This window comes from Amia ocellicauda, chromosome 4, assembly GCF_036373705.1.
Source record: "Amia ocellicauda isolate fAmiCal2 chromosome 4, fAmiCal2.hap1, whole genome shotgun sequence".
Taxonomy (NCBI): domain Eukaryota; kingdom Metazoa; phylum Chordata; class Actinopteri; order Amiiformes; family Amiidae; genus Amia; species Amia ocellicauda.
In genome coordinates, this window is record NC_089853.1 from 14,808,913 (window position 1) to 14,828,226 (window position 19,314).

At 34.4% G+C, this 19,314-nt stretch overlaps 1 protein-coding gene across 2 annotated transcripts; it reads right to left on the bottom strand.

Annotated features, from left to right (window-relative positions):
• Window positions 1-8: 8 nt before the first annotated feature.
• Window positions 9-19,131, bottom strand: ehf (ets homologous factor). 2 transcript variants are annotated; one of them, XM_066701057.1, is made up of 9 exons: window positions 18,992-19,131; window positions 14,126-14,234; window positions 13,284-13,541; window positions 7,263-7,316; window positions 5,284-5,346; window positions 4,888-4,953; window positions 4,328-4,378; window positions 3,305-3,500; window positions 9-2,181 (listed from the first exon to the last, which is right to left on the bottom strand). In XM_066701057.1, exons 2-9 carry the CDS (start codon window positions 14,223-14,225, stop codon window positions 2,082-2,084), a joined length of 888 nt encoding a protein of 295 aa, XP_066557154.1. In that variant the 5' UTR covers window positions 14,226-14,234; window positions 18,992-19,131; the 3' UTR covers window positions 9-2,081. The 2 variants fall into 2 exon arrangements, with proteins under 2 accessions (XP_066557154.1, XP_066557155.1); XM_066701058.1 differs by lacking the exon at window positions 7,263-7,316.
• Window positions 19,132-19,314: the final 183 nt, after the last annotated feature.

A 19,314-nucleotide genomic window follows, 5' to 3' on the forward strand; every position in this document is an offset into this window, starting at 1 on the left:
CTTCAAAATGATAATAGCACAAATGTTTATTTCAATGGCATAAACTGGCACAAACGTAGCACAAATACATTAGATATAATTCACTGTCTGTGCCATTTGTGGGGGGTGCAACTTCAAGGGGCTCTCTCTTGCTGGAGTGGTCATTGGAGAGGACAAATGTCGGTGCCACATGTATACACTTAAGATCTTCAAAGTGAGAAAGCAGTAGGTAAAATGGTTTCACATTGATTAGTTTAAGAAGGCCCAGTGTGTGTGTCAACAAAGAATAAATACTGCACTTGGTCATTTCAGATGGAGCGCCTGACTTTCTTATGTCTAATGACTGCGACCCTGGGAGTGCTAACAGCTGCACATACTGAACTTCCAGGGGTCCCAGTCAAGGAAGGGAGTACATATAGTGACGCTGTCCAAACTGAAAATTGTGACATTCAAGAACACTATCGTGTAATGCAATGTGTAATGCAACTTAATCCTGTGGGTATTGACAAATATTTTGGTATGGAAGGTGTAATGATGCATAACTGCAATGTGCAATGCATTTAATGATTATTTTGCACATTTTGAATATGTCTCAAGCAATTACAAGAAATACCAAATGTTTTTGTGTTTTCTGGAATTTAGATGATATTGGTTAAACTAGATGGATGGGTGAAATGCGTGAAATTAAAATGTTCTAATTGTTTACCTTTACCTGTCTCATTAACTTCTTTATTAAGGTATGACATTGCAACTCCCATAGGTGGAAGAGACAACTCCCTGGCGTTTGTCCTGGTAGGATATGGTATGCTATGCTGAACCAAGGGTGTTGTATTGATAATGGGAGACATATTGCTTGTATGTAATGTTACTAGAAAATATGATGTTACTGATCATTTTATTTCTGAATTTATGCAAATAATCATGCCCAAAGATTATTCTCAATTGGTTACAAAGGTGATGGTAACAGGTGCATCACTATTGAGGATTCACGCTATATACCTCCACTGTCTACCCTATTTATACACGTACTTTCTGTTTCTCTCCTGGAGTTACTAGAAAACTGGATTTTTCTATTGACTGACTCCACAGGAATTAGCAGACATGGTGAAACCTCCTCCAGTTCAGTGTGCTGACTTGTTCAGCATATATTGGTACATAAAAGTTCCCACCTGATTTAAATTAAACTACAAAGCAACCAGATTATTAGGAATGTAGATTAATTGATTTCAAAAACAAATGATCCACTCAATTCTTCTCTTCTCACAATTCATATAAGAAACTTTGAAACAGTCTTCTTGACTGCACGTCTACTATCTAGAGGTGCACAGGATAGCTGAAGGGTCTGGAAGGTCGTGTAGATCGTTTTCAGTTGGTAAATATACCTCTTCAGATAATTCACGTAATCTGTTTGGATATTGTCTTAAATCTGTCATTTAAACAGTTTTGACTGGAGTTGATAATCATTATTATTATTATTATTATTATTATTATTATTATTATTATTATATGTACGTTAGCACATTTTCAAACGCAGCACCTCCTATTTTTATTATTGTTTGTATTATCATTGAAGCCTATGTAGACATCACTCCATCATTGAAAGCTTAATTTCAATGGGATCCCATAGACATTGCATTCTATCTTTTTGACATAGCTTAGGTGTGTCTTGTTTCAATCAGTCTACAAACTGAAACACACGCATTTCCTTTGTGAGCAGGTTTGCAGGTTTGCTGCTTCTGTTAGCAGACAGCATAGCAGACCAGAAAATCTAGTTGTCAATGAAAATACACAACAGTGAAAACTTTGAGAAATGGTACATTGGTAAGACAGGTCCATATGTGACTTCTATTGGTCCTTATTTCCATTGTGTGTTAGATAGTTATCAGCACATTCAAACTATTTGAATATCCACCATGAAATTTCATCACACCAAAAGCTTTTATCTGATAAAAAAGTATATATTTTACATGAAGCACAAACTACACAAAATACTACAACAGCAAATTAAAACAAAAAAGACTTAATAGTAAAAGATAGCTGCATAGAAATGGTCTTATAAATTAAAGTCTTCCCTTCATGGTGCTGAATTCAAAAGTTTCCAATCACTTTTCTGATTCCTTCCAGCCCCGGGCATTTCTCCCAAATTTGTAGACAAGTCTCCTTCCATCCACACGTTCTAAGATCTCCCGTTTATAATAGTATCTGAAAAGAGGGACAGTGTTACAAGTCCAGTGCCGATGGTTTGTGATACTGTAATCAAAGCTGAATGGTCCAAAATAATCAGTTATTACCCACAAGCATAATGGAGTTTAAAACTACTATTTGGGAGGAGGACAACCCCCAATCTTGCTCCTACGTACAATGAATCAGATACTTCCTCATGTACATACACAAGCATAAATTGTCACAGTTTTTAAAGTTTAGTCAATTGATAAATGTTGAAATCGTCCTGATAACTTAACTGAACAAGTTGCCACAATTACAAACCTCTCAAATGTTTAAACTTATTGCAATCTTGATGTATTAAGTTAGCACATCTTGATATTTTTAGGCAGCGTGGTAATGTAAGGCCTGGAGCAAATTAAAATTTTGACCTACCCGCAAATCCAAAAATACAAACCTGCACCTCACTGTAGTTTACTTTATGATCAGAAGCCACCTTCTAATACTTATAAATCAAAATGGGATAGGATACACATTTGTAATTTTAATTTGGACTAGGCCTTAGTTAAGTTGGACCAACTTTATAGTAAGTGGAGTGTCTTGTTCAAAAGTTGGTCCAACCATAATGACAGGATAATACATGGCCTTACATACAGTAATAACAGTTACAATTTCTTGTAATGTTTTCTCAGACTTTACTGTGGTGTCAGAAAATCACGTTCTTATCTACTGATACCTATTGCAACTGTATCTGAAAACACAACTCAAGATTAACAGCATACAAATTGTATGACTAACTACAAAATGCAACAAAACTATGAAGACTTTAGCAGTCAAATTCTTGTTGGAGGGGACTGAAATAAGCAAATAATTGTTTTTCAAAGCCATGAGATGTATTCAAATATAAAAAAAATATGTAACTGTGATGCATAAAGAACCAACCATTATTATAATTACATTTGCATTGCTGGAATTGAAAAGCTCAATTTTCAAGGAAGCTTATGGTTCAAATCAGATGCTTAAGCTTATTTAGGTTATTATTTAAATGTTTCATTAACTTGTGTAAGCATCCACTGATACTATTGCAATGAAGTTGTAATAATAATAATAATAATAATAATAATAATGATGAAGTTAGCACAGTAATATCCTATGGGCTTACCTCATAGCACGACTCAGTTTCTCATAGGTCATGCTGCTGTTGTTTTTTTTCTTGCCCCAGAGCTGGGCCACAGCTTCTGATTTGAGGAAGCGGAACACACCCTCAGACCTGTCCTCCCACTTAATCAGACCAGGATTTCTCTCTGGATTCAACAAGATATCTCTGATGAACTCCCACAGGTGTGTCCCTCGAGGATCTTGAAATAAGTGAAAATGAATTACCCTTTCTTTTGTCTTAATAATTTAATACTAATATCAAATAATTTAGAAGATACTTTCATTAAACATGACATACAGACTCTAGTAGGTTAACTGTGCAACCACATTATTTATATTTTTTTCAATCAAAGCTTTATTGTTAAATAAGGCACAAAGAGGTGCCAGTATATTTTGTAATAGCTGGATCACCCCAGAAACAAATGCCCAGTGGTCGGCCCAGTGTTCACTGTGGTTTGGCAATAATAGGAAGAAAAAGAAAAATATGAGCCACCATTTAGTAAAACCAAAACATCTGCACTTTTTAAAAACAAACAACAAGAAAGTAATATTATGTTTATTTATCATTTACCTAAATCAGAAATGTTTGTGATGTGAATCACTTGCAGAGGCATTATCAGAATTACTGCAATTGGATGTTGCCCTGCTTAACTTTCGTGGTGTTAAATGTAAAATGATTTGCGGTTCCAAGCGACCTTCTTGCAGGTCAATAATGCTGTAAGAGTCACATTCTAGTGGTATTAAATCACGAAAATGCCTGCGAGAAAACAACCTGAAAATGCTCACAAAGCTCCTCTTTTTTAAGTCAACTTGTCTAGACAAAGTTTAGACAAAGTTCAAAGTGAAAATGTTTCCCAGATTCCTTCCGGGATGCCATCAACTTTTAAACTGGAAAGTTTACCGTGATTTTTCTGGTTCATTACCATCAGACTCTACGCTATCTGAGGAAAACCTATAATTTGTTAAAAATATCTGTTTAAATGTTTCATTTGCCATGTTCTCTTGTATTCTAACTGCAGAGACTTACTGTGTTTTTTCACCTGTGCAGACTGAGGTCGACTGTGCTGCCTCTTAGCCTCTGATGACAAACAAATACAAAGACTCTTTAAGATGTATATTACTTGCAGTGCTGTGTAAACTTCAGTAATCTATATTTCGGAACATTAAAACTCTACCAGTCTCCCAAGGTCTGCCTTATTAACTCACTTTTCCATACATAAATTAAACAGTAAATAAAAATGTTAATGCTAAGTGGCCTCGAACTGTGCTTCTGCTTTGTTTCTGTTTTTTGGAGAATGGGTGCTGGGGGTAATTGCAGTTACAGTGAATCGAGGACTTTGTTAAGCTTTATAATTTTATATTGCTGATATTCTGATGATAAACTTTCAACCACTCAATTCCATACCAGCCTGAAGGACAGCAAAGTGCTGGTGTTCAATTAACTCAGACAGTGTTCAGTTGAAAATATTTGTGTTAAATTTAACATTGTCATTGAACACTGGTGATTTGTCAGTGCTGAATGTTTCCTCGGATGCTTGCTGTGAGACAAATTCACAGACAAGCACCTATTGAGGAATTAATTCTTACCTGGACTAGAAGGAACTGTTGTTATAGCAATTGAAGGCTGAAAGGGTGTCTTGATGTCAAAAAAATCTGCAATATAGGAACACATTTTCCTTTAATATTGTTCAGACTATTTTTGTCATTTATCATTGTGTGTTAAAATTGTGTTTGTCAACTATTTTCCTTTCTCTCAGACTTTCTGGTTTCTGATTTGACTATTCTTTGTGTTTTACGATAACATCAGGTAATGAAACTAGTGTGCATTACAGAACAACAATAGTTTGTAACATTCTAGTTGGATTTGATGGAACACCCAGAATAGGTGTCAGGTCACAATTGCTCTGATAATGTAAGTATGTTTATATATATATATATATATATATATATATATATATATATATATATATATATATAATGTACCTGCATTTGAACAGTTGTAGTAGCAACTCTCCTCCTTGAATGGGAGGATGGAACATGAAAACTCTATAAAACAAAAGGGAACATGTAGTTAATGACTACATTAATCATGGATACATTTTTATTTGTACAATTATATTTCTATTCTTCTTATAAAAATAAATTTAAATGGATGTAAATGTTCTATGAATAAGGCGCATGGTATGGCTCATTATATGCATTTTTAATTTAATGGACCATGAACAGGGAGAAAGCTCACTTATTGTGACTTAACTGCCAAGATCTCTGTTACATTTGCACTCAATATCTTAAACAACAATTCAATCAAAATTGACTTAAGTTCAAAATTTTGTGCAAACCCTCATTTCAATATTCAGATGATTGATCCTTTAAATGCCTACAATATCCTATGGAAACTATTTTATATCAACTAAGTATTACATACTTTGCAAGAGACCTTGGGCTGGGCAGGGGTTCAACTTTCAGCCAGACAATGATCCTAAACACACAGCCAAGGCTACACCGGAGTGGTTAATAAACAAGAAGCTGAGTGTCCTAGAATGGCCCAGTCAAATCTCAGCCCTCAATCCAATTGAGAATCTGTGGCAAGGCTTGAAAGTTGCTGTTAACCAACAGTATCCATCCAACTTGAGAGAGTTTAAGCAATTTTCCCCAGAGAAACCAAATGTGCAAAGCTGGTAGAAACTTAACCCCAAAAGACTCGCAGCTGTAATTGCTGCCAAACAAAGTATTGACTCAGGGGGAAGAATACTTATGCAACTAATACATTTCAGGTGTTTATGTTTAATTAATGTGTTATTGCAATATTGTGTAGTTCAAGGTGTGGTGTATGTGGTGTTAATCAATGGGAGAGAATCCCAATTAATTCCATTTTAATTTCAAATTTTAACATAACAAAATGTGAAAAAGTGCTTGGGGGGTGAATACTTATATAATCCACTATAGGTTTATTCGAAAGCCATCGTTTCTGCAACTACACCCTATAAAACAAACAAACAAGTTCCTGGTATGTGGCAAGTCTGGTTGCTTTTTCTAGGAATGTGCTTTTGATGAGGTTGATATGAACAAAGATGATGTTACTGTTTTAGATGTACTCATGATAACAATCAACAGCTCAAACTATTTATTTAAATTGAGTAATGGTCTGGTGACAGACAGACAGACTTATTTTTTTCCAGAGCTGTATACCACAGGTAAAAAAAACTCATGTCATCTGAACAGGCATGGTGATATGATCATGTGTCATTCGAAACCCTGGTATGAAACCCTTTTGTAAGTAATAGTATGCATAATATCACATTTCAAGTGAGTATCAGTTTACCCAAATAACTGTGGTCATGGTTGTGTCTATTCGGCACACAAACATTAGTGTTTGTGATATCTGACAGTGATCATGATCCCAGAACAAAGCAGAAACACGTTTTATATATTTCTATTAAGTCTGTGTCAAATTGACTTTATATTCCCAAGTACGTATTTCTTCAAGATAGCTGATTAATTAGACAAATCACATATTTGTATTCAGGTTTCAAGTGTTTCAAGAAACCCTCTCTTTATAGAAAGCATATATATGTTGTTTTTTAATTAATTTTTATTTATTTATTTATTTTTATTTACATGACTACGGAAAATCAATTGATATATATATATATATATATATATATATATATATATATATATATATATATATATATTAATTGTATTAAGACACAATACAATTATTAAGAAATTATATACTTAGTTTATTTTGTTATTATTGTATTGCCCGATAACAAGTGTCATCTAGAGCTGTGACTAGCTCATATTAACTGCTTTCCTATATATACTTTAAATTATAGCTTCAGAATGTTATACCATCCCATGTTTTCCAGTATTGGAGACAACACATTCATTATTATCTTAATACAATATATTGGAAAAAATTCTGACCAGAATCAAATTTCATAACTTTTTACACATACCATCAACTTCTGTCTTAACGTCCAGCGGTGCAAAGAGCTCACTGCCATACTGACCTACAAAATTGAAATACAAACCATTTGAATATTTGTTTTTTAGGTTACATAAATAAAACTAGGAAATATGGATTGCATTTTCAGTATTAACATACCTTTACTAAAGGTGTAATATATGGTATACGTTAAGTAAACATCTTTAATCTTTAGTTTATTTATTGAACGATTACTCAATCAATCCAAGTTATCACAGCAACTGCACGTATTTGGGCTTTTAATCAGTGATTTGATTTCAGACTTGCAGTCACCATGGTTGGAGTAGCAGTCAAGGGTCTATGATTTGCAAGTGAATTTATGGATACGTAGAATAAGATTCAGTCCAGACAGTCCAAATTACATTAACATTTACTTGCTTGTTTTTTTACTACTATTTTTTAATTATTATATTTCTCAGCAGACACTCTTACCCAGCGCAACTTCAAATTATTAAATTATTATAAAAAAAAACAAATTATGTTTACATACAATTAATCAATAGTATCTTGCAGTTAAAGTATCTTCCTCAAGGGTACAACAGCAGTGTTCCCCACCTGGGGTTGAACCCACAACTCTGCACTCAGACATCCATAGCCCTAACCAAGGATCAAAGGATCTCTGTGTAGAGTGTAACGTGTGCAAAGTGTAAACACAGCGTTACTCATTGAGAAGTTAAAGTGCCTGTATGACCGTTAGACAAGCTGCCATCATGAATAAAAAGAAAAACTTGTAAAAGGGAGTGTTTGCTAAAACGCAATGCTTATTTGAAACAAGTGCCTGTGAATGTATAGCTTGTCAACCAAAAATTGCTGATCAAGAAAACAAGTGATGCCTGTAATAAAAATGGACTCACTGGTCACAATGAGAAAGAAATGTACTTCCTAAAGTTAGTCGAGCTAGTGTCGCAAAATGACCCTGAGTTGCAAACCTTTGTAAATATTGAAAGTATGTATCACATGATATTAAAAATGAACTAATCAAAGAGTTCATCGAGAGGGTCTCAACAGACTTCTTTGCCGCAATGTATTCAATTATAGTTGATGAAACACGACATGTAGATGGATATGAGCAGTTATCTTTTGAGCAGTGTCTCACAGGATTATATTGTGCATGAAAATGTCATTGGAATGCATGACTTCCCCAAAACAGATGCAGAATCAACATATTTTGTATATTGTGTAATGGATATAGACTGCATGAGAGGACAAACCTATGACCTCCAGGGTCAGATCTCAGATGTAGCTAAACAAATCAAAGACGTTAACCCAAAAGCTTTCTATTCATTTTATGAACCACATTTAGTTTGAATCTTATTCTGCAGAAAGCTGGTAGCAAGTGTGCCATGATTCATAGAAATTTGAGTTTGCTGCATGATCTTCATTAAATTAATAATTCTTTGCCAAGAAGATTTGCCCTTTTCAAGAACAACTGAATTATATGACATCTTTTGATGTGTGTCATCAGTGCTAAGAGTCCAGGTGCTTTCTTTGCTGCTTTTTTGTGACCCCCGGCAGAGACGGTTAAGTCTACAGTTGACAAAAGAAGCCTTTTTTAGAAGCCATTTTTTCAGTTGATTGACTGGCTTAGCACTGACTAAACAGCAGATACCACCACTTTGTTTATTCTTATGAGTTTATTCTTACTCCAGTGACATTGCATTTGACAGACTTTTAATACAACTTGCAATGCTGCCAGACCTGTTGAAGACTCACAATAAAGCAACGATGCACATTACAAAAATTGCCACCATAATAGGAATCTCAACAGAAAGACCAGATATGCGCTCTCTGTTTTCACGAGTTGATATCCTCTTTAGGATCTACCTTACTATCCCAATGTCTAATGCTACTGCTAAGCGCAGCTTTTCGTGTCTCCGACGGATGAAAACGTACCTAACGATCTTCCATGACTGAAAACCATCTGAACCACCTGCTCTTCCTTCATATTCATAAGCATCTGACGGATTCTATGGATCTGAACAATGTTTTACATAACTTTTGCTTCATCAGTGACAGACGCATTCAGTGTTTTGGAAACAATATCTGAAAAGGTAAGAAAATTATTTTATGAGTTAAAGAATTTATATAATGTTTTGCTTATATTTACTATGTAAATGTTATTGCGACTCTTCCAGTGACATTGTCTATGCCACGGTCAACAGACTATGTGGCACGCGTTGCTCTTAACCCTGGGAGTAGTTGAGTTGAGACAGAAGGGAACAGTGTTTGCGTGTGTCCTGTTTTACACAATATAATGAATGGGCTTTTTCTTTTGTGACCAGTGACACTTATATCTTCATGGCAAACAACCATTAATTATCTATTTCATTTTAGATTGTATTTATATACCGTATTGAACAGTTTCAAACTTACATACCTGCTCCTGGTGTACATTTTAATATTGTGATGCATTATCTGTAATACTTTTAAAGAAAACAGATGCAAGAATAAGTAAGTGGCAGTAGCCATGTATTTCACTTTGTTAACCTTCATGATATTGTGCAAAATTTGTAGGAACAATTGTACATTTTGTTAGGATTATGGTACTGCAATGACATGACTGTAAATTACTACTCAATAAGTGACTTTTAGAGACTGGAAGACTAGAATTTAAGATTACAAAAACACAAGGCCCCAATAATACATTTTAACTTAAAAATAATAATAATTATATATATATATATATATATATATATATATATACTTTTACCAGTGTTTTTTCTATTAATGGTAACAATATTGAAACTATGTATTAACGAACAAAAATCATATCCATTAATAATATCAGAGAAAATAATGATCATGAAATAGGAACAAACAAAAAAATCCAACATGTTGTTATCCTTTAGCCTGCAAACATGAACCAAGCGGTAATCGAAACCATCTGCCATTTCAGTAATTTCTGTTCTTCTGGATAAGCTCGATACAAAAAACAATGCGGGAGGAGCCAAGATGTTTTGGGATTATTTGAAAAACAACATAGTTTCAAAGTAAAATAGGCAACATATCTAGTATAAACTACAAATTTAACAGAAATCGAAAATTATACTGATGCATGTGAACATATGCTCGAAAATTGTACAATGCAAGAAAGAAATGTAAGGGCACAAATCCTATGAATTTGAAAAAAAAAAACGTTTTAATAGATTTTACCGTTACAGTTGAGTATAATAAATTAGAATAAATTAAATCAAAACTGGAAAAAAAAGCACTCTTAAGCAATATGTGCAGTCATCGTGCTGTGTGGACTTCGGCAGAAATGGAGCACTCAATATTTGACTTTGCCAATAGATTCTAAAGAACATCTTCTGAAGACAAAGGCTCTCACAAATATGTTAATTCCGATCTCTCTACCAATGAGATGTGTCGAAACACCATCATTAATTGATTTCTGTAGAGCTCTGTACCCGAAGGTCAAGTTGCCAGGTAAACAAAAATTGAGTTTTTTATTCTCTACCTACAGCTCTGGAAAAAATTAAGATACCACTGCAATTTTTTTCTTAAATCAGTATCTCTACATGTATGGCAGCCATTCCATTCCATTCATATTTTTATTTGGAATTTGGGAGAAATGTCAGTAGTTTATAGAATAAAACAAAAATGTTAATTTTACCCAAACAATAGTAAAACCAGAGAAACTGATAATTTTGCAGTAGTCTCTTAATTTTTTCCAGAGCTGTATATGAATTACTATATGGCTATATTCTCTTCCTAGTTTTGTCCATCTAATATTAACGGTTTTACTATTGTATTATAGTATTAACTGTTTAAACACTGCTTAGTTGTATTAACACATTTTATTATTGATATTCATGAACCATGTGAAACCAATAGAATAGGGAACTGTTCAAGTAACAATGTGAAAGACTGATCTGACTCTACAACTTCTAATAAGGAAAAGGAGTTGTGTGTTTAATAAATAAGGCCCTATATTCTCTCCAAATCTCTTGGGAAGCCTGTCATGGATGTGTTGTGTTTCACAGAAAGGGATTTGTTTTTCACATCTTTTCAAGGGTGCCATGGTTTCAGGAAAGTTGGTACTAATTAAATATTTACAACAATTTATTTTTCCTCAAGTTACTTGTTGATACTTATTTTTTTTAAATGTGTAATTAAAAATAAGTACAGTTTTTCGAGATAATCATACACATTTATTTTATATTTTGTATAATGTTTAATTTCTTAAAAAAATGTATCTGACAGTATTTTAGTGTGTGGAAAGCTATACTACAATATTTGGTTAGTAAATCATAATCTCTAATCGTGTGTGGTTGACATTACAAAAGTTTTTTTACCTCCACTGATTTCAAGGTTATCACAATTGTTTTAACTATAATAATAAACAAAATTATATATAGTTACCTGTAATAATAACTATAACATAAATCCACTAACTATAACTAAATAGTAATCAGATCAATAACTAACCTTTGAAAAATATTATTCTTGTTGTGTCCAAATGTCAGAGTCCGAGTCTAACATGGTTAAGTCAAAGTCCAAGTCCAAATCCTGCTAGGTCTGTGAGTGCAAGTAACCAAAAGTAGGACTTTTGATTAAATCCCCTTATCAATGTGATGTTTCTATTTAACACATATAAAGCCCCAAACCCAATTTCTCCCCTTCCATCTCTAAACCTACCTTAAATGTTCCTTTTTCTCTATATAGCATACCCTTTTCTGCAACAATTTATATCACTCAGAGTGAAAATTAAGTATTCTGTTCTTAGTGTTTTTTACAGTTCAATTATAAATACAAATGCTTAAGAATAGCAAAACAAATCTAAATGTGTGTCTACCCATATAGTTTTGATTTTAGGCCTGAAATTTTAAAACAGTGGGAGGGAGGAAACATGGCCTGCTGTCACTTTACTCTTTCTACACTTTACTCTCTTCTCTGTGATTCTTCCACTTTGATTGATTTTCATTTTACTCTTGACAAAGGTAACAATTGGAAATAAAACACTGTCATAAAACCTAAACTTAGTACACTTATTCTAAACAGTAACACACTGTGCAATACCTCTCTCCTTTCAAACAAACATCCCATTTCAGTTATAAAATGTAGCTTCAGAAAAGTAAAACTGTATGTTTGATGCTGGTATATGTACATCAAAATATACACATGTGACCTGGCATCTACTTGTTCTGTCAAGCAGCAATTTCCTACAGTATATTAGTCTATCGAGTTGTGTGCCAATCAGGAAGGAGCAGACACATGCTGATTGTTTTATTTATCTTGCTTGGTTCATGTGCATATTGGTTGTTTATATGGGTGATTATTGTATTTGTTTTTATTATCCATATGTTGTATGCATTTGATTGAATACATTTTTCTTGATTTGAGAATGTACTTCCCAATTGTTTGCTCCTTCCTGAAATTGAGATCTTTGCATCAGTCCAAATGCTTGGCTTTATTTTAATATTTGACTTCTCGAGATAATACATATTTAATACAACCTGATGCTCCTGGTGTCTTTTGTGGTGTGAAACTCCCCTCCTCTCCTATTAATTTATTCCAGACCCACTGGGTGAACAAAGGTGGTAGCAGCAGAACACAACTTATTGTATTAATTTTTAGTTTAGTTTTTAATACACTATTAACTGTAAGCAGTAATTGTTTCTGTATGTGGACTTATTTCCATGCTGCTAATAAAACTTTATTATCTTTGTGATCCCACATCTCATTTGAGATTCTATCTTCTGACATAATGTAGCTCATGTGTATTTGATGCATTTATCTTCCCTGTCTGTCTACAAGTCAAGCACACATCTCCCCTTCTGAAAACAAAGTATTTCCTAATGGACACTTACGGCCACGTCTGGCATCAGATACATACGCATCCAGAAAAGTGGAATTGGGGCATTAGTAAGTATTCGCTCTGTTTCGATATGAAAATTAATGTAGCCAGATGTTGTTGCAATTGTAGATGTACAATACGGGCCCTTCCACATCAGCCTCACCTCTCAAACTCATGCTTTCATCTTTAACCTACCATTCCACTTGATGTCTGTGAGACTCTGGAAGAGCAGTGGGCCCACACTGCCCGCGGCCCTGGTGAAATCCTGATAACTCATGGTACACAACTGCCTGCCATCAATATCAAAGTTCTGGAAAGGAATGCTTGTGGCATCTATTTGGTTCACATCCAGTGTCTGCTGCAACCACTCCCACACTTGGAACTTGGACCAGAACTGAGGGTGGATCTCCTGCTGCAACAGTCGGCCAGGGTAACCTGGGACTGTAGTGGACACTGTAAAACAAAGCAGAGGATATAAAGATCATAAAGACTCCAAAAAGAATAGATAGCATCCCAGCTAATCAAAGAACATTGCTGCAACTTTACAATTAACATTAAAATAAAGTGAACCTAGTATAATTAACATTTACAGTACACAACTATATTATAGATAAAACTCGCTTGAAATGAATGGTTTATTTAAGTTATGTTAAAAGTATTTAGCACAATATACTAAAATTATACATTGCATGGATGTATTGAAATGTCTAAATGTTCATAAGAAATGTGCAGGGAACGTTACTGTGCAATCATCAAAGAACATTTAAAACATTGTGCAATCAGTATAATATGTTTGTACCACATTTTACTGACATTCTATTTGTAAAAGCAGGGCTGGCACCTCCCTATTTAAAATATAATCTTACTGAATACACTCTTTGTCAGTTTCAGGTTTGTTAATAATAATCATAGCAAGAGTAAATTAGAATGAAATTCTGACATAATGTAACCCAGTAAATGCTTTAAAATAAAAACCAGAAGGGTCTGTTTTATCAGCAGGGAAGTGAAAGAGCAGATTACAGAAAGGAACTTCATACCATCTGTGCTGGTGTAGTGTGGGCTCCAAGCAGCAGGCAACTGGCTCTCTATACTTGCAATTGATGGAATGCTCATTATACTGCTGTTGTGTCGGACCATGGTCCAGAACTTGAGAGAGAAAGAGACAGGAAAGGATGTCAATGCATTTTTTTAAACATATATTAGTTTACAATAAAAGTAAAGGGAAGTACACAAATATATTATGGGTAAGGAGATGCCAAATCTAATTGGAAAAGCACAATTGCATTTTTGTATCTCAAAGCCCACAATAATGTTTGCCTAGTATTTTGATATAGTAATACATGAAATGCCAAAGTAACACCTGCTAGATGTTCATAGAAACAACTATGTCTCACTATGCCAGTAGGCATTAAAGCACTAAAAGGACTAAACAAAACACAACTATATATATATATATATATATATATATATATACAGTGGTTATGATAAGTATTCACCACCCTTCGGGCTGAAAAAACGAATTAATAAAAAATAAAACTTGAAAAGTCTTCATATAATAACTATTCATCCCCTCTTGAATATGCCTAGTCAAAACCAACCAATTGCCTTCAAAATTCACATTGCTCAGAATTTACAAAATTGTAGGTTGTAGCAAACAATTCTTTGTTTGGCCGGTAGGTTTGAAAGTTCTAAGTGTTCCTCCTGGATCCGGCAACTGGTCACTGGATCTGGCAACCTCCTGAAAAGCTTGCTGTAACTGTTGTTTGAGGGAATATGCATACGCCACTGGTGTCCCAGGAGTAAGTAAACTCACAGGTTGGATGTCCCAGAGAACAAATTGAAGGGATATAGCCATGCTTCATGCCCATGTGCCAGGTTGAAGAGAAGAAAACCGGTGCTGGCATGAATTGTTGTGTTGAGGCCATTTCAATTTGATGGAGATGTTCAAGACCTCTGTTGAATAAGGACTTGGCCTGGACTTGGTCATGGTGCGGCTATAGCATTCCACAGAGCCACCACACTGAGGGTGGTATGGTGAAGTGTGGAGTTTGCGGATTTTGCGAATTTGCTTAATCATTTTTTGAATTATTGATCAAATCTGATTCAAACTGTGTGCCCTGATCTGCATGTAAAGCTTCAGGGACCTCATTCTGCGGGATGTATTGTTCAAAAATACAATGAGCCACAGATCCGGCAGTTAACAGAGATTAACAAACTTTGTGTAGAGATCCATAACATCTAACATATAATGGTTGCCATTTGTGGATATTGGAAGTTATGTTTGAAGTCAGCAGCAATGACTGGGTGAGGCAATGAAGTGGACAGGCAAAGTTCCTGATTAAATGTCTGTAATAAGAGCAGAAACCCAAGAAACTCCTGACCTGTGGCGAGGATTGTGGTGTTGGCCTTGTCCGGAGCGCTTATCAGTGTTAGCTGGATCAGGCTGCATCCCCTCACTACAAATTAAATATTCCAGGAAGGTAACTGACAGCTGCACCATATGACATTTAGAGAGCTTGACATTTAACCCTGGTGAACAGAATCATTGAAAGACATCTTTGAGGTGTTCATGATCATGTTCAAAACCAGCATTGTAGACAATGATGATATCCAAGTGCATCAGACAGATGCTCCAATGAAGGTTGCTCAGGACTAATTCCATCAGACGTTGGATATTCCCATTGGCCTCATAGGAAAATGGTACAATCCATGAGGGTCATGATGTGTCCTCTGTTCATGTGAAGATGAGTGGCATGAGGTGAATTTTGATCAAGCACATTAACATCACGATGAAGTAAGGCAAACTGCTGTGAGAATTGATCAATCAAAGTGCTCTTTGCTTGAAATTGCTTGATATTCCTCAATTCTGATTTTATTTCTGAAATGGCAGCTGATCATTCAGAAATGTGTGTTGGATTAGGGTGCTGCCACTTGGAAGTTGCAGCAAACACAGGCATGACATGAGTTGGGAGCTGTAATATTGATGGCTAATTGACAGTAATTGAACAGCAATTTGTAAAGCAGCTTGTACTGTAGCAGCATCATGCTCATGAACTTTAAGCTGAAGTGCAGAATCCAAGCCAGCAACAAATCTCCTAAAAACTTCACGTTTTGCTTCAGGACCATATGTAGGAAAGGTTTAATCTACCAAACTTCCAAATTCGGCAGCATGAACCTCTAGTGGTTCATTTTGTTTTCATGGATGCGCATTCAAACAAGTTTACAATGTTGCCAAGTACTGGATTAATCTGACAATTGCACTTTTTTAACACTTTTGTTGATAAATGATATGTTCCTAATAGTAAATTAAAATATTTAAATATATTTACACTAACAAATAATATTAAATAAGATGTGTTGGTAATAAATTGATGCATGTGTCTTTAAATAAATGTGTGTAGCTGTGGCACTTAATACATGTCAATGCACCTTAATAGAAAGACTTATTGAGATGATTAAAGGATTTGTGCAATCATTAATCAATAAGGAGTTAATTAAGTAGACTACATTGACACCTTTCATGAGGAGGAATGAAGTGCAGCCTTAGAAAGCATGTCATAAAATGCAGGGCCCTACTTACATAATGTAGTCTCATGATTAAGGGGCCTTGTTATTTTTTTGCAAAGTATTGCTACATTTTCAAATATCAGCACTAATTGCAGCATAGATAACCAACTTAACCAGTATAGTTGTTGAATGACCTATGTTTACATTTGATCATATAACATTGGTCATGTACTTTGGTGGCCATGTTGTGTTTATTCAAAACATCCAGTGAACCTCGTTTCTGAAGCCAATCAAGCTCTACTTATAATAGGTAAGGCTATTTCTCAAGTTTGTACGGTTCCTTTATTGGTATATTTTTGTGCTGTTCCAAGCTTGCTTCACCACTTATTTGCATATAAGTACATGTTAAATGCATAATTACATTGTTCTTATCAATTGCTAACATGAAGTTAATGAGTACCTACTATGTTAATAAACTGTAAATTGGGAGACCTATTGTAAAGTGTAACTGTGTATTTTGTTAGTTTGTGTACTCTAGGCTAAATATGTAAATATCCTTTAACCTGTCTGTTTAGGAAAATCCTTTTAAGAGAAGAAATCAAGCTGGTTGCCCTTCTTTTAACCAATTTCAGAGTTTCAGTGTTGTTTTTTCTAATGCAGTGACTGAAATAGTACACAGTGTTTTAAATCTAATCAAAAGGAACAATTTGAAATAGGGTCTTACTATGCATACATGTCAGGTGCTGAAAGAAAAAGTACAAACAGTAGAGCTGCAAGGATAAATTGATTCTCTGTCAAAACCATTAGAAATTCAGGACCCTAAACAGTGACGTTAACAGTCTAGAGAAATAAAAGGCCTCTTTGAGATGTTCACAGACATATTTCCATGTATTTTAGCTATCCAAAGCTTTTGTTTACATGTATAACCTTGTTACGACAGCTTTATTTACATGTCTTATAGGCCTGCATATAATATTTTTAATTGCGGTTAATTTCAAGACAGTAGTGAAATGGAAAGTGATCAAGAGCAAATGTTTTAATAAATACCACTACATACAAGGAAACACAATGTGAGGATATTTTGCAAATATTTATTTTAGAAATATTGACGGTAAAAGCCAAGTCATTATAATATTTCAGCATACAGGTCATGTCTGAGCATTGGGAATTATAAAATAACTGATCTTAAGAATGTCATTTTGGCCTTATCAATTTTGTTCCCCCCATTTAGTGGATGGTACAGAAAAAAAAATCTGTGCTACTGGTAAAATACTAAGCTGCTTTGTATGTCATGATCAAACCACCCTTGGGAATCCTGTACATGACACTGTTCCAGTTTAATATTAAAGGATATTATTTTGTGAATTCAATTATTTTCAAATCAAATTGAAATGGTAATAGGTAATTGAAATGAGTAAATCTATTTGCTGTTTATTTACTTTAAGAAACAAAAATAAGCACCTGAAACTGCCGTATCTTGGAAAACCCTGTTTGGGATTAAATGTTGACTCAACTAATAATGTACCATTCACTTCTAATGTGGATTTGTACAATTTTATCTGGGCCCTTATCTTTGTTTAACAAGTACGTTTAACAAGTAAAACAACTTGATTCCAAGACATACTTGTTACAGTGGTTTTGAAAGTATGGCATTTGGTTTTGTTGATAGATTATTTGATTAGACTGAAATACTTACTGTCTCTGATTTGTACATACCCTGAAAAATTTTGCACTTCACTGAAATTCACAAGAGATGCCAGTATTATTTTAAATACAGGAAGACAGTATTTGTGTGAAACAACTGTATTGCTATGAACTCCACATATCAGTTTAAAATATTAAATTATATAATATAATTCCTTGTATTATTAGAATTGCAAATAAGGTAGGTTTGTATTGCCTGGTATTACCCCTGGGCAACATGGATAAAATAGTTGTTGTTGTTCTTGTTTAGTTGTTTATTAGCTGTCTGTGGAATATTTGTACAATCTTGGGTATGTACAAAGCAGTGATGAAAAGAAGTGAAGCACACAGAAGTGAAACCATGATACATAGTTGACCTATTATACATTGTTATAACTCTATAATGCACATTAATCAAATTCGGGGTTTTTCTTTTTTTTTTTTTTTTTTTTTTCAAAATATGTATCCTCCTGTTACTAGACGTTTCAATAGTTTATACATTTCAGGTACTCAACTCCCTATGACCATCTAAAAAGCTTTGAAAACAAGCCAAAATGCCTGCAAAGAGATGTTTGAAGGATAGTAAATGGGAGGTATGTGCAGCTATAAAATTATAAATAATTTAGTCAGATACTATTATTATTGTTGTTGTTTCAAAACACATGGAAATTCTTTTTTTAAAGGCAAAAATCTAAATGATGAAGGAAACTTACCAGATTTCAGGAGTGGGTAATAATGCGGGATGCCTGTGAAGGAGCAAGCTTGTACATAAACAGATCCTTTGAAACCCCACAGAGAGTGCTGAAAGTATGTTTCAGTGGTACAGCTCTAAAAGGGGAAAGCTTAAAGTAGATGTTCTCCTGCCAATAGGATTTTTTCTGAACTTCCTTCTTTCCTCATTGGTTATTTATACAGGTGCATACCTGCTAATCATTTGCATAGGAATGAAATACCAAAAACAATCAACTGACACAGACAGTCTATATTCTTTCAGATTCTGTATCAGGGCATTCTCATTTTATTAACCATCATTTTA